Source organism: Pteropus vampyrus, unplaced genomic scaffold (genome assembly GCF_000151845.1).
Source record: "Pteropus vampyrus isolate Shadow unplaced genomic scaffold, Pvam_2.0 Scaffold30, whole genome shotgun sequence".
Taxonomy (NCBI): Eukaryota; Metazoa; Chordata; class Mammalia; order Chiroptera; family Pteropodidae; genus Pteropus; species Pteropus vampyrus.
Genome location: NW_011888811.1, coordinates 428482 through 444582, shown reverse-complemented (window position 1 = coordinate 444582; position 16101 = coordinate 428482). Strand labels below are relative to the sequence as shown.

The 16101-nt window shown below is 34.4% G+C and overlaps 1 protein-coding gene across 5 annotated transcripts in view; it reads left to right on the top strand.

Annotated features, from left to right (window-relative positions):
- SPDL1 (spindle apparatus coiled-coil protein 1) overlaps positions 1-16101 on the top strand; it is a 33384-nt gene continuing 17283 nt past the window's right edge. For 4 of the 5 annotated variants that reach the window (XM_023528601.1, XM_023528600.1, XM_011356689.2 and 1 more), the window contains exons 1-10: positions 1-16; positions 4263-4444; positions 6334-6510; positions 8815-9009; positions 9568-9717; positions 9816-9914; positions 10001-10111; positions 12088-12228; positions 14138-14241; positions 14801-14988. In XM_023528601.1, coding sequence (XP_023384369.1) covers positions 4286-4444; positions 6334-6510; positions 8815-9009; positions 9568-9717; positions 9816-9914; positions 10001-10111; positions 12088-12228; positions 14138-14241; positions 14801-14988 — 1324 coding nt within the window. In that variant the 5' untranslated portion in view covers positions 1-16; positions 4263-4285. Of the gene's footprint in view, positions 105-4262; positions 4445-6333; positions 6511-8814; positions 9010-9567; positions 9718-9815; positions 9915-10000; positions 10112-12087; positions 12229-14137; positions 14242-14800; positions 14989-16101 lie in introns of all 5 variants that reach the window. The other variant, XM_023528599.1, reaches the window with a different exon arrangement.

Genomic DNA, 16101 nt, shown 5'->3' with positions numbered 1-16101 from the left:
CGCTGACGTTTCTGTGGTGAGTTTAGTTACCCTCACGGACCTGGGCGCGATGAACTCCCATCACAAGTCGCCACTTGTAGCGGCAGGGGAAAGGAATGAGAGAGGTAGGAGCAAAGGGCCTGAAGGAAAGTGCGTCTGCCGAGGAGCAGCGGGGAACAGCGTAGAAGGGATACTGGGGAGGAGAGAGCAGAGCCTAAGGATACATAGGGCCTGGGTCTTCGCCGAGGCGTTTAGCCAGAACAGTTTATTCAGCGGAACACGGAGTTCGTGTAAACCAAATTCCGAGCCGGTCTCAATTTTCCGTTGGGCCGCCTTGCTGCCCCCGGGGATTCTGCATAAACATGGAAGTCGGGGTTGGCTGCCGGCCTCCGAAAGAAACACTAGATCTGTGCTATCCGGTACCATAGCCACTAGCCACATGTCCAAATGAGAAATGCTATAAATGTAAAATACACTCCGGATTTCGAATTTTTATAGTGATTACATGTGGAAATAATATTTTGGATTCCTGGATTAAACAAAATATTCAAATGAATTTCACTTGTATTTATATTTTTTAATGTGGCTTCTTGAAAATTAAAAATCACATGTAGCTCACATTATGTTTCTGTTGCACAGGCTTCCCCAGACAGCTGCGGGTCGGAGTTTGCTCTAATTGCTCTTCACCCATTGGCTGGTTTAATCTTCTCAAAAATCCTTTTAGGTAGATATTATTGTCCTTATTTTATGGATGACAAAAAGACATTAAATAAGTTCCAAGTTTATGCAGCCAGTGAGTAGTGAATGTGGGGTAAGAACTCAGGCAACCTGTTTCCCAGAGCTTTCTGTCTCCTAAATGTTTTGTGTATGCTCTTTCCGAGAGGCAGAACAGAAAAGAGGTTAGGAACGCCAGGCTTTCGATCCAGATCCTGATTCCCATCTCCTTTAGACACTTAATAGCTGATAAACCTTGGGCAAGTTAACCTTTCTGTGCCTCAGTTTGCACATGTGTAAATTAGGGGAAATACTTTATATTCCATGGGGATGTTGAGAGGATTAAATAAGATAAAGTATGCAAAGCACCAAGCACAATGTATGACACATATTAGATATAGTTATTATCCAACCCTCTCTTTGCAGATTGATTAACTCGTACTCAACCATTAGACCTCTACTGAAAAGTCACTTCCTTAGGGAATCTCTCCTGTCCATATTTCCCCCTACCCTGGCCCCACTAACCAGATTAGGACAGCTCCTCTGTGTTATGGTCTCAGAAAGCACCATACATCTCTCCCTCTTGCACTTACCACACTTGTAACGTGACTGTTCAGTTATTTGACTTAATTCCTTTCCACTCATAGACTGTAAGATTCAAGAAGGCAGGGATATTGTCTAGTTTGGAGGTCATCGTGTTCTCAGCAATAGCACAGTACTTGACACATAATAGGAATTCTAGCAAATGTTTTGAATGATTTTTGAATTCTTTTGAAGCTAATATTTTGGCTTCTTTGGACATTGCTGGTGGGGATGTCTTAAGGCTAGCTCTTTTTTCTTCAGTAAATGTTTATGGTGATAGTACTTAATTCAGTGAGATAATGTGTTTAAAGCACTTTTCCTGTCAAATGGCAAATCCTCAACAAATATAAATTAACAGTGTAACAGTTAGTGGCTGGCCCCACTATGTACAGGCTTTGGAAAGGTCTTGCATTTTAGAGCAGTTAATGCCAGCTTTGGATAATGTAGGATACTTATTTTTTCTCTTCTAAAACCTCTACATCTTCATTCTTAAAGACCTTGCTTTCTAATTCACAGATAAATTGAAGCAGTTAGAAGAGTACTATGCAGACTCTCACCACTATATCTACCTACTTATCAATGTCTGTACCCATAATACTTTGCTTTTTCTTATTGTAGATGAAATATTCATACTTCTGTCTAAAATTAGTTCTTGTGCATTAGACCTCATCCTCTTTACTCATCACTCCAGCAATTTTCCATGTCTTTTATATCAGTTTTTCTTCTCTCCTGCATCTATCCGATGGCATACAAGCATACTGTTATTTTTTCTTCTTAAACTTTTTAGAATTGTAATAATTTTTCTTAATTTTTTTTTTTAATCTTAAAAATGAAACAAAAAAACAAAACACCTGATCCTACTTCCCCTCCAGGTACTGCCCCATTTATCTACTCTCCTTTGTGGCAAAACTACTTGCTGTCTCCTATTCTCATATTATTCTTTCTCCAACTCATTCCAGCCAGGTTTTTGCCCCCATTTCTCCACCAAAACTGCTCTTAGGGTCACTAGTGACCTCTGAATTAAAATCCAATGGCCAATTCTCTGTTCTCTCCTTGACTTAGCATTTGGCACAGTTGATCACATGTACCTCCTTAATATACTTTTGTTAATTGGCTTCCAGGACAGTGCATCCTCTTGGTTTAATTTATACTTTGCTGTTTTGCTTTCCTGTCTCTTGTTAGGGCTCACTCCTTGGCCCTCTTTTCTTTAATTATGCTCATCCTCTGGTGATATCAAGGATCAAGGATTTATGCTAATAACTCCCAAATTTCTATCTTCAGCCCAGATCCCTCTCCTTTTAATTGTAGCCAACTGCTTACTTGACATATTTCATGCCCAACACTTAAGCCTCTGATTTTCTGTCTAAAATAGTCTTTACTCACAGTTTTTGATGCCTCAGCTAATGGCAAATCTGTTCTACTAGTTACTTAGGCTAGAAGCCATGGAGGCATTTTTGACTTCTCTCTTTTTCACAATCCGACATTCTATTTGTCAGAAAATGTTGGCTTTACTTTCAAATTATATGTAAAATCTGACCATTTCTCACCTCATGCAACAACCTTGTGTGAGCAATCATCTCACCTGGTCTTTCTGCTTTCAACTTGCTAACCTTCAAAATCTTAAAAATAGCAGCCAAAATGATCTTTTTAAAGGTATCAACTCTCTTCTTCCAGACTTTGCAATAATTTCCCATTTCACCCAGAGATAAGCTTACAATGGCGTGATCTGCCTGTTCTCCCCTGTTATCTCCTGTGATCCTGCGACCTGAACTCTGTCTTACACATTCTTTGGGCTTCCTTCTGATATAGTGCTACACCTATGCCTGGAACATTCTTTCCCTAAATAGGTACATGGGTTCATTCTTTTATACTCTCCAAGACTTTGCTCAGAAGTCACCTGAGGGCCTCCCTCCACTCCAATACTTGTTTTAAATTTCACCCTAGTTAAACAATATCAGTTCAAACATATACACATGTTTGAATTGGTATTAAGGGGGACCTCTTCCAAGTTCCCTTGTCCGTTTGTTTTTCTTTCCTCATTTCTACTTGCTAGTTTATTTAATTATTATATGGTTAGTGCTTACAGGCAGGTAAGTTTCATGAAAGAAGAGTGCAGACAAAACCAAATATAAAATCCATTTTGGTCCATTTGACATCTGATGTATCTGAAGTATACAGAGTGGACTCAGCATACAACGCATTCAAGAACATATTTGACTACATTGATTAGAGACATGGGGGAACACCTTGATAATGGACTGTTGCCCTTTGAAGGCAAGGCTGAGTTTGAGCCTGGCCTAAGAGGCTGAGACCAGTTTGGAAAAGATGATAAGTGAGGCTGAGTTAAAGCGGAATGTTTCTCTATAATTTAAGTCCTTGCTTAAAAATGTAAAATGACAGCAATGTTCTTTACTCTGAACATGGTTTCTGTTTTGCATGCCTTCTTATGAATAACTAGGAAAATACTAGTGAGTCTGTTTTCAATAAAGCATGTTTAATGTGGCAAATTTAATGTGTTCAGGAAGTCATCACTATTGTGAAAAATTGTGGACGTGATGGTTCTTATGAACCTTATTCAAAGCTGCCTTTTCATATGTTAAGTAGCAGTCATGCTACTATAAAGTTTTTTGATTTCTTTCATTCTTGTCTTAACTTAATTACCTGTATAATGATATAATTATGAGACTCACCCTAACAGCATTTAAGGAAGCTTAGCACACAACATTGAACAGTTTCCGGATACTGCATTTCTTAAGAGCAAAATTAAATATATCTTTTTTTGCTCTGTTTGATTTGATCACAAATCAGGTAATGAAATCAGACATTCTTAGAACAAGAATGTAAATATAACCACTTAAAAATCAGGAAGAAAATCTTTCATACTATGTTTTTGTATCACAGTGGTATTGAAAAAAATATATATTTTAATTGACATCATTGTATGAAGTTTTTTTTAGCTTAAATACTTTTATTTTCTCTATTTACAGCTGACCAAAAATAGGAAAAAATTATGGAGGAAGATATAATTGCAGATCTTCGTCGCAAGCTCAAAGTGGTTGAAGAAGAACGACTGAAAGCTGCACAGTATGGTTTACAACTAGTAGAGAGTCAAAATGAATTGCAGACACAATTAGATAAATGTCGTAATGAAATAATGACCATAACTGAGGTAGGACTCTAGACTCCTCTGTTTACTAGGGTGTGCTTAGCTATTGAAGATTTGTGTTGTCTAGTAATTAATATTATTTTTATTTTCTGAATATTTTAGATCTAGTTCTCATCCTGTAAAGGGGAATGAACTAAATGAATTCCTAATGTACTTTCCCACCCAGTGTATTCTGAGTTTGAAAAATCAATTTATGATTGCTCTCTTCATGTATTGGATTTTATATTTGGTTTTGTCTGCACTCTTCTTATGAAACAAGTAACCTCACTCGTTTCATAGCTTTAGATAACATCTAAATGCCCCTGACACTACACCAAGTCCTTACTTGTCCTCTAAGGTCTAGACTTGTGTATTCACTTGCCTGCTAATGGACATCTCAAACTTAATATAAACGGACAGAATTGTTGATTCCCTTGCCCACTAACCAAACATTCTTTTGCAGTTTTCTTTAGCTTATTTAGTAAATGTAATAACATCCATCCAGTTGCTCAAGCCAGAAATCGTAGTTTTACTCAATATTTTTCTGTCTCTTATTTATCATATTTAATCCATTAATAAGCTCTAAGAACTTGACTTATAAAACATTCATTTACGCTACTGCCATTCTAGTCCAGACCACCATTATCTCTCCCCTAGATTACTACCGTAGCCTTCTAACCAGGTTGCCTGTTTCCCTCATTGCTGTTCATGCATTCATTCTTTATACAGCAGCCAAGTGGTCATCAAAGAATAAACAAGAAATGTCACAGCCCTGCTAAAAACATACAATGGCTTCCAATTATATTTACAAAAAATCCAAGCTTCTTACCTGGGTTTGCAAATCCCTATGTGATCTGACCCCTGCCAACCTTTGACTTCACCTCAGACTACTTTCTCTTGTTCTTAGCTATACCAGCCCTGCCTTATGAGCTTTATATGAGCTGTTGCCTCCATCTGAGTTATTCATACCTCACTTGGAATGGATTGAGTTCTCAACTTTGAGGTTTCTGTTAGATGTCACCTCAGCAGAGAGGCCGACTATGTATTGTAAATTTTCCATTATTCACTCTCTTAATTCTCTGTAATGCTAATTACTTCCACATTAAAAACACCATGAGAGAGAGGATTTTGTTGTCTTGTTCACTACTGTATCCCTAATGTCTGACACATGTTTATTGAAAAAACTCAATAAATCAGGTTATTTAGTAAACTGTAACATGTAAACTTCCATCTCAAAATTTAAATATAGCAGGTAAAAATAACTGATGGCAGCTTTTACTTTTTAATTTTATCTTTTATTTAATCTTATTTTTTTAACCTTATTGAAGGATTTTGAACTGATGCCCCTTTTATCTTTAAATTTTCTTGTCAGTAAGAAAAAGTCCTATTAAATATTCCTTTTGTCTCAAGGGAGTATTCATTCAAGTAGTCATTTGTGAACATTTATTAGGTGACTACATTCTAAAAGTAAGGGCTGACTTAGTATTTCACTTTACACCTAGTCTACTGTTTCTTCCTTTTATTAAGAGCTATGAGTAAAGCATGTTATTATCAAACCAAGTAATGGTTTGATAAGTGTTATTACTTTTTTTTCTTTTTCTTTTTTTTTTTTTTCCCCTAGCAGAGATTATATGCCACATTGACATGCCATGGAACCCTTTTTTACTTCTTTGGCAGTGCATAGAAGCAATTACCATATCCCTACCATAGACTTGAATGCAGTCTCAAAGTAACCGTAGGAGTTTTTTAAGACTGATTGGCTACAAAATTATTCCAGATTTTACATGTAACTGTTACTTAAAAAGCAGCAAATGTATAAAACAGGAATGAAACAATTGAAGGTGAGAACTGCTTATATATGATGGCTTTAAGTTATTTTTATGCAACTGAATTGTATTTGAATCTGCTTTCAGAATTATGAACAAGAAAAATACACACTTCAGAGAGAAGTTGAGCTCAAGAGTCGAATGTTAGAAAGTTTGAGCTCTGAATGTGACGCTATTAAACAAGATCAAAAAATGCACCTGGAGAAATTAGAAGGACAACTGAGCAGAAACCATGGACAGGAAGTGAATGAACTAAAAAATAAGGTTTGGATGTCCATGTACTTCAGAACAAAAAATGTTCCATTCTTATACAGCAGTCTGTAAACATTAGGTGATAAAGATTTTCTTAGTACCATCCATGCAATCTAGCTGAAGTTAAGGGTTCTATCATCTTAATGTTAGGAGTAGAAATACTGAGAAACAAGAGTTTATCTAAGGAACTTGTATAAATAACATTCTAGTGATTAAATACAATTATTTAATTTTAGTAACTGGATATTCATTGTGGAGTTTTAGTTTAGTGACCGGCATGATGTCTTTCCTTATAGCATATGGTATGGTAGTCCTCTTTCAGAAAGATTAGTCCCCTAGCTTTCACTACAGTTAGTGGTATATCTGTAATTCCCCAGAAGAAACAAATAGTTTCTTGTAAATTAGTATACATTAGAATTGTTACTTTATAGTTTGTTTATTGAAGATAAACTAATATATATGATTTAATTTCTTATAACAACTCCATAAGGGAGATACCATTATTATCTCCATATAACATGAGAAAAACCAATATTTAAACTGATTATCTTGGATGGAATTATAAAGCTAGAAATTATCAATCAAAATTTGAACTGAGGCTGATTCTCAAGCCTGTGTCACTACACTTAGTCTAATGACACATTATATTGGCTCCATTTCAAGCATAAATACAGAATAAACGGTGATTCAGTGACTATCCATTCCCTTTTGGCACCCCTGTCTACACAGTGCCTTCAGGTTACTTCGAAGGAATCCATAACTTTTATTGTGGCTCCTCTTTGTATAGAGTCCATACTTTTCAGAACCCTCTCTAGCCTTACTTTTATCCTGCTTTCTCAAAAGTCTGTTTTCCAATTTTCAGTGTTTCATGTGTACCACCTATACTATTACATAATTTCTCATTAAATGGACCTTTTAAATCTTTTCTCATTTTAAGTAATGATATCAATGAACTTGCATGTTTGAGCTGGTTATATTTTTTTCCTAATATGCAGTACAAACATAACTATAAAAATATACTTTTGTGTAATACTTAGAATCATCTCTCATACCTTTCTGGCAAGTAGTAATCCGGCTTGTCTGAAAGTAATTTTAGTTGAGACACCACTACTGACTGGTAATGATGCACCCCCATCCACCCACTCTGGTGTTATTTTCATTTTAGCAGTAGTTTTCATTACCTAAACAAAAAAGGATAATGCAGGAAATATTCAGAGACTGAGGCAAGGCCAATTATAGAGATGGCTTTTCAGTGGAGCAAATACTAAATCTGTCAAAAGATATTTTTAGTCTCACAAGTGATGTTTTCAAATCACTTGTGCCAAAATTTTGGAGCTATATTTGCTATCTTTCTTTCACTTATTTCTCACATTTAATCCATCAACAAGTTCTAAGAATTTGACGTATAAAACATTCATCTGCGCTCCTACCACTCTAGTGAAGATCACTACCATCTCTCTCCCAGACTACTACTATAGCCCTCTATCCAGGTAGTTTGCTTCTGTCATTGCTGTTTGTTCCATTCATTCTTCATACAGCAGCCAAAGGGGTCAGGAATCCAGGCCTACTTTGTTTATGTATGTGGATTATTTGTATGTTTATAAAATAAGGCATGCCACTATCTATTAAAAGATGCCTAGACTTGGCCAAATAAGAAACCTCAGTAGTCTTATCATGCAGTACGTTTGGGTCAGTCAGTGATATTTTTCAGAGATGGCCATTCACATAGATCGTTCAGCTGACATTTTTTATTTTATATCATGAAAGTAGAAAAGGGAGAACAAATCAAGCTAAGAGGCTCTAATTTTTTAAATAGAAAATATCAGGATATATTTCAAGAATGTTGAAATGCTATTGAAGATAATTCAGTTTAGATGAAAATCATTACCTTGGATACCAAGCAGAAGTTTTTTATTGATAACAGAAACCATTTAGTGAATGCTAGGCATGGTCCTGAATGTTTTACCCACCCAATCTCGGTTGAGAGCCTCAGTTGAGAGTTGTGTTGGTGGGTACAGTCATTTACCACTTTTGTATGTGAGGGATGAAACTGAGACAGGTTAAACCTAGGACTGACCGTGAAGCTTCACCCTTCTGCGATAAGTTTGTTTCCTTTAAAGCTATGCTCTTAGTTTACCAAGATTTGGAACTATGTAACATTTTAGGAAGAGTTATTAAATAGTTTTGTTCTGCTTGACAGTCTTCCAAAATAGTTATCATGCAGGTACCAAAACAGTTTGTACTGCAACTTATGTTCTGATGACATTCAGTAACCTTTTGATTAATAAGATTGTGGATTTTTTTTTTTTTATTTAGTTAGAAAAACTGAAAGCAGAATTAGATGAAGCTAGGCTTAGTGAAAAGCAGCTAAAGCACAAAGTACATCATCAGAAGGAACTCCTCTCTTGTAAATCAGAGGAAATGCGGATAATGTCTGAACGTGTACACGAAAGCATGTCTTCAGAGATGCTGGCTCTTCAAATTGAGCTGACTGAAATGGAAAGTGTGAAGGTAATTTTTATGGCATACGTGTTCTCAGGTTTTCTTCTTGCATATTTTTTACATGTTTTTGTAATCTTATGAGCTAGTTTTAAGGCTGAAATGTTTTTTGGCCTAATTTTGATCTAATTAAAAATGTTTTATATAGTTTTTAAGTGGATTATTTCATGTATAATAAAGTTTTAGATTATATGATTACATAAAGCAGACCTTAGATTAATGAAACCTCTAGAAGAATTTAGAGAAATTGACTCTGATCCTAGTTTGTGTCATAAATGCCCAACATAAAATGTTGTCCTTTGGAAGTTGATATGCATATGAACATAGTTTTTTCATTGCAGGCTAAGATTAAAAATTAAAGCCTTAAATTCATAGGAAAGAAAATCTCTAGAGCCTTTTATTTAATTCTCTACTGAAAATTTTAGTAATTTTTATTATTTTATTATGCATCTTAAAACCTTTGACTACTTCTTTAGTTTTAAGTGTGAATCATTGCCGATACGTAAACTGAGCAGCCGCTAAATAAAGGAGTATTCATGAGTTTCCTCTTTTTCAATTCTTGTTAAATAGACCACCCTCAAAGAAGAAGTGAATGAACTACAGTACAGACAAGAACAACTAGAACTTCTTAATTCTAACTTAATACGCCAGGTAGACCGGCTTAAAGAGGAAAAAGAGGAGCGAGAGAAAGAAGCAGTTTCTTACTATAATGCCCTAGAGGTATTATGATTGTGGTAACATCTTTTCTAATTTGTAATAAGTCGTTTTCTTGCTAATCTAATGTCTATTAGCTAAATTGTTTTCTTTTTTGAATTTAGAAAGCTCGTGTAGCAAATCAAGATCTTCAAGTGCAATTGGACCAGGCACTCCAGCAAGCCCTGGACCCCAGTAGTAAAGGCAACTCTTTGTTTGCAGAGGTCCTTACATTTCGTACAGACATTTCGATGATTAAATTAACGTTTCACTTAATACAAGCATAATTAAACATGTTAATATTTTCTAGGTAGAAGATCGAAGGGCAGCAATGGAATGTCAGTTTGTCACTATGAAAATCAAGTATCAGTCACTAAGGAAGCAAAATGCATTTAATAGAGAACAGATGCAAAGAATGAAGGTATAGAATTACCACCATCAAAGGTTTACTAAACCTGTTTTGTATTGGTATTTCGTGTACAGATATATCAAAGAAAGCATCTTTTCCTTCAAAGAGTGTACTAGAAAGTTATTTCTAGAACTTTAGAAAAAAATCAACATTTTTAAATTGAGCAAAAGATTTATTTATATTTTTAAAAATCCTATAGTAAAGGTTTAGTAGTAGAGTATTTAGTATCCACTGATTGATTTTTTTTAAATAATTACTCCACTAGCCTTGTCAGAGACATATAAATCTATCTTAGTGGGGTGGAGAAAAAAGAGAATCAAATGTTTTTATTTCCTGCTGTTGGCTTGGTGTTTTGTTTGTTTGTTTGTTTGTTTGAGCATAGCCCTAAAGTTTCTACTTCAGCTAAAACCAGCTTTCTCACCATTCTTTAGTTCTCTCCCAAAGGCTTATTTATAGGGTGAAATTTGTATTTCCTTTCCTTGTAGTTCCTTAAGTCAAGCATATAGGCCCTTTTAATGTTAAGGGTTTCTTGATCGTCATTTTAGTCAAACAGATGGTAACAGAAAAACATGTGGACATTGGAAAGATTTCAGTATTATACCAGCCCTTATAATCCTGATTCCTGTTGTACCTAACTCTCCTAACATGATAACTTGGAATCTGGAAAACTTCTTGCCTTTTATTTTGGATGATGAGATTTTCTAGAGTAGGAAAGGTCAGTGATTAAGCCTTGCATTAGATGGGATTGAATCTTTATTCTGTCACTTGTTTGCCGTGTTACTTTGGACAAGTATTTTTACTTTTCAGAGCATCAGTCACCTCTTCTATAAAGTAGAGATGATAGAACCTGCCTCTTAGAATTGTCCTGGAGTTAAATAAAAGCATAAACAAAAGTACTTAGATGGTACTTGGCAAATAAGAAGTGCTGACTTAATAAAAAATAGCTGTGGCTTTTATTTCTTAGAATTTTGACTGTGCTGCCTGATGTACTGAGGCTCTCTCGTATCTGATGTCTTTGTAAATTTTTTCATATTTGCTCTGTTTTCTTTCAGTATTTGTTGGGCTACTACTGTTAATCTGCCAACGTTCCCATGATATCTCAAACTGTAATAATTTCCCCCACTTAATACTACCGAAGTTACCTTAGACATAAGTAGCATTCTGGATCTTCTTAGGCTAAATGTATTTAGCCACCAGTCTGAAGCAGAAACAAAAAATGGATCATTGAAAATGTTAAGCACTGTCTTTCTCTCTTGTAGCAATACCTGCACTCTTATATCATTGTTTGCTTTTCTTGAAACTATATTTAAACTAATTGACACATTTTAGAACTCCAGAAATTTCTGAAGCAGAAAGAAATGCTAGGTGTGAATTTTAGTTAATTTCTTTTCAATTGCTATGTGACTTTAGGTTTAAGTGGAGTCATAATTAGGTAAGTTTATTGCTGCTCTTAAAAAACATTGAAAAAATATATATCGAATATTTCTTCAATATTCTTTGATTGCGTTTTTACCCTTTGCTTTCCATCCTTGTGCTTTATGAATCTCACATTTGTGAATGTGAGCAGCTTAATTTCTCCCACGTAATACTATTGAAGTTATTTAAATTTTTTTATAAACCTCATCAGACTCTTAAATGAGAGTGTGTATGATAAGTAGAGTATAGCATTTGGCCAGGCTTATTTACCAGTGAAGTGATATGCTTCCAGACCAAAGCCATGCAGTTCAATTATGTTTCATAGAAGTACACATAATTGTTATGGACTTCATATATCATTCATAAATAGGCAAGATAAGTATCTACACTTTTTGATATAAATGTCTTCAGGTTATTAGATTATTAGACTAGAAATAGCTAATTAGTTTAATTTTCAAAATGAGTTCAAAGTAATGTACAAAATATGAGTTAAACCAAAGCTATAGTGATCAGAATCTTCCTCTCCCCCACTCAATTTTATGAGGGGGGGTGGTTAATTTTGTTTTTTCCAGTTACAGATTGCCACATTGCTACAAATGAAAGGGTCTCAAACTGAATTTGAGCAGCAGGAACGGTTGTTTGCCATGTTAGAGCAGAAGAATGGTGAAATTAAACATCTCTTGGGTGAAATTAGAAATCTGGAGAAATTTAAGGTATGTGTAACACCTTTTAGAAACAGCCAAATTTTGGTTTGAATATCTTAATATTTTAACTTGAATATGTTTATTAAATTTTTTCTTCTAGTTTCTTTTTTACTTTTCACTAATTCTGAGTATCACTTCTTTTTAGTAGAGGCAGAGTAAACTAACCTCATACTTGTTATTGTGTGTAAATTATAACTCAAAGTGCCCATATCTTTAGAGTTTAACTCATTGAGTTTTAACACGTCTCTTTTTAATGAGCGTTACATGTACAAATATTCCTGAGCTTCATATAAAATGGAATCATTCTATCTTCAACTCAATATTACATCAGCGAGGTTTGTTCCTCATGTTGCATGTTATCAGCAATTGATTATTTTTCATGCTGTCCACCTCATTTTTTAATAGATGTACAGTAGGAGCTTTTTCACGTTGTCCAACATTATGTTGTAGAAATCTTTAATAAACTACTTCTTAAAAAATTTTTGAAATAAATTCAAATTTTCAGAAAACTTATAAAATTATGCTTGTATACCCTTCACCTAGGTTCCCCAATTGTCAGCTTTACATTTGCTTTATTATTTTCTCTGTCTCTCTCTCTATATATTTTTTTCTTAAACATTTGAGAGTAGGTTGCAAACCAGATATTCCTTTTCTTGTAAGTTGTACCTCAATGTTATTGAAGTTCATCCTCTTATATAACCATGTGCAATGATCAAAATCAGGAAATTAACAGTGATACCTAGTATTAGCTGTCTTTGACATTTTAACAATTATCTCAATGTCCTTTATATCAAAACAAAAATACCCCGAATGCTTTTCTTTCTGGGGTCCAATCCATTATTACATGTATTTAATTATCAAGTCTTTTTAGTTGCCCTTAATCTGAAATAAGTCTTCCATCTTTATCAGTCATGACCCTGGCATTTTTGAAGAGAAAGCCAGTTACTTGTAGATTGTCCCTCATTTTGGGTTTTTGTGAAGTGATTAGAATCATGCTATGTATTTTTGACAGGAATGCTACAGAAGTAGCTTTTCTTTCTCAGTGTTTCCTAGCTACTCTTGCATATTTGTTTTTCTCTATGAACATCTTGTGTAGCTCTAAAAAAGCCTTGTTGGTATTTTTATTAGAATTAATTGAATTTATAAATTAGGGAGCACAGATAACTTCTCACTAACTGAAGAACTAATTAAATTTTATAAATGACATTTTTAAAATGTTAACCTCTTAGGTATTCTTAATTGTAGCCATTAGTATATTATGAAACTTTAAGTTTACATAATTTTCTCTTATAAGGACTGTCAAAAGGACTATAATTTCGGTTAAATTTGTAGTACATCAATTGGCAGGTGTATGTGGCCCACTAGTGGGCTCAGCACTATACTTTGAAAATAATGGCTTTAATCAAGAGGTTTTAACCTGCAATCTTTAAAATTATTTACCAGTTTTTAAGCAGATGAAAATTTTTTTCCTCTAGAGAAATTATATAGAGATTCCATCAGAATCTCAGAAGACGGGGCACCAAAAATGACTAAGTATTTCTACCCTTTTTTATATTTTTCTAATTTGAGGCTTTGTCAGAAAGGCCAGAATTAAACCCATAGTGTATTTCTTCCATTTTAAAAGGAGAGAGAATCCAGAGACTACAGATGTGGTTAGGAGCTTAGGCTTGGGAAACAGATCTTGGTTCAGAATCTCTTCTCAGTTTACTTGCCTGTAGCATCTTAAACCAGTTCCTTTATCTGTATGAGGGGAATGCCCATTCTTGTACCTGTTCAGAAGGTAAGCGAGTTAAGTGGATTGTGCTTAGTGCAGTGCCTGCTATGTGATAAGCATTCAGTAAGTGGCAGCTGATATCATTAATAAACATATGCTAACCTAACGTTATTTATTTTAAGTAATAAGAATTGTTTTCTTTAGAGTTTATATGAAAGTATGGAATCTAAACCTTCAGACAACTCTGCTGCTCTGAAAGATAACACCTATTACACAGATTTACTTCAGATAAAGCTTGACAACTTAAAGTAAGTGTCGTTTGGATGGAAAGATGGAGACTGTTCTGACTTGCTTATAATAAGTAGTGTCAGTAACTACAGATTTTGTTTTACATTACCAAAGAAATTCCAAAAAAGAAGGCAACAAAAATATCTCTAGGCAGCAAATGAGATTTATTCAAGACATAATTAGTGCTAATTATTGAAGAAACAAGACTTTTAATGAATAATTAAATGTTTTAGCTTCTTAGATTGGTAAGTGAAAAGAACTTTAATGTAGAAAATATTCTTATAATCTAAATTTTTCAAGAATAAATATATAATTTTAAACTTAAAGGATTATATTTATACATGCATAAATGTGGAAAGAACATCCCTCCCCATTGTCCATTTCCTTTGAAGAATGCATGAGATTTTTTTCAATTTAAAAGTGCTCTTAAAGCTTATTTTGTTTGTTGTTTTTTTGTTATTAAAAACCCCATGGAAATGTATTTTTTTTTACTAACAGTTTAAATATATAATAAAAGATTTGCACTGACAACTATATTTATGTTCATTTAATATTTCTTGGTTTCCCCTATTAATATAGCAAAGAAAATGAAAGCACTAAGGGTGAATTGTCCATACAGAGAATGAAAGCATTATTTGAGAGCCAGCGGGCTCTGGATATTGAGCGAAAACTTTTTGCCAATGAAAGATGCCTCCAGCGTTTCCAAAGTGAAAATATGAAACTGAGAGCTAAAATAGATGAGTTAAAACTGAAGTATGAACCTGAAGGTATGTATGCTTCATATATTTTGTCTTTTAAATCATGAGAAGCTCTGAGAGGTCATACCAAATATTTTTCTTACTATAGCTTTATGGAAATCCCATTACAAACTAATTTGTGGCTGTGTAACTAGTAAAAAATGTATTGCTTCAGAATGTGGAGGAAAATTCTAAGAGAACTGGGTACTAGGTGTGCACAAATATAATAGGCATTTTTTTGAATATTTGTATAGTAGAATTTGACATCTGAGACTTTTCCATTTAAGATTGCAGCATCTTAATAGTACCAAATAATTCACTTTTGTTGAGGCAGCTGATGTCTGGGATCTATATTAGTTAATACTGTTTATAGAAAACCTAAAATAATGAGGAGTTAAATAGGTTAGGTAGTTATTCCTTCCTCTGATAAAAGTCTGGAGGAGGCATTCCTGGACTGCTTAGTGCCAGGAGCCAGGCTTCATTTGTATTGTTTGTCAATATACTTCTGGAGAAGAATTTAGTCATGGCCTCACCTGCCTAAAAGAAAAGCTGAGAAATGCAGCCTTGATTTTCAGAGTTCATGTTCCCAACTACATCTTGAGGATTCTATTATTAAGGAAAGATAGTAGGGCAGATATTAGAGGACAACTAGCAAGTTTAATCACTGAGATAGAGAATAAATAGCCTAACGATATAGGCTGTGCATCTTATACATAAGAAGTGATTTTACTATATGTAAATTTAAAAATGAAAGTCCAAAAGTAAAAAAAGTCTAAGAATGTGATGGTTCTTCGACCAAAAAAAGTGTTACATGTTTTAGGTTACAGATTTTCAGCCAGTGTTCGCCCCTACTCTGTTCACATTGCCTAAGACTCTCTTCTTCATTATTTACTCAGTGACGAGTTAGTCTCAACAATAGTGGGGAGGTTGTCAGCAATAGTAAGGTTTTTTATAGTTTAAAAAGACTTCTTTTTCTCTCATCTTCCCTAATTCTTATAGGCTTTCTTGATTAAGATTTACTATTTCGACTTTAAAAGGTCTGCTGAACTGAACATAGCAAAGAGACTTGGAAGTATAGTGAATCTAGATGATGTGGGTTTCAAAGGAGCAGTGCAAGAGAAAGGGAAAAGAACGATTTTAAAA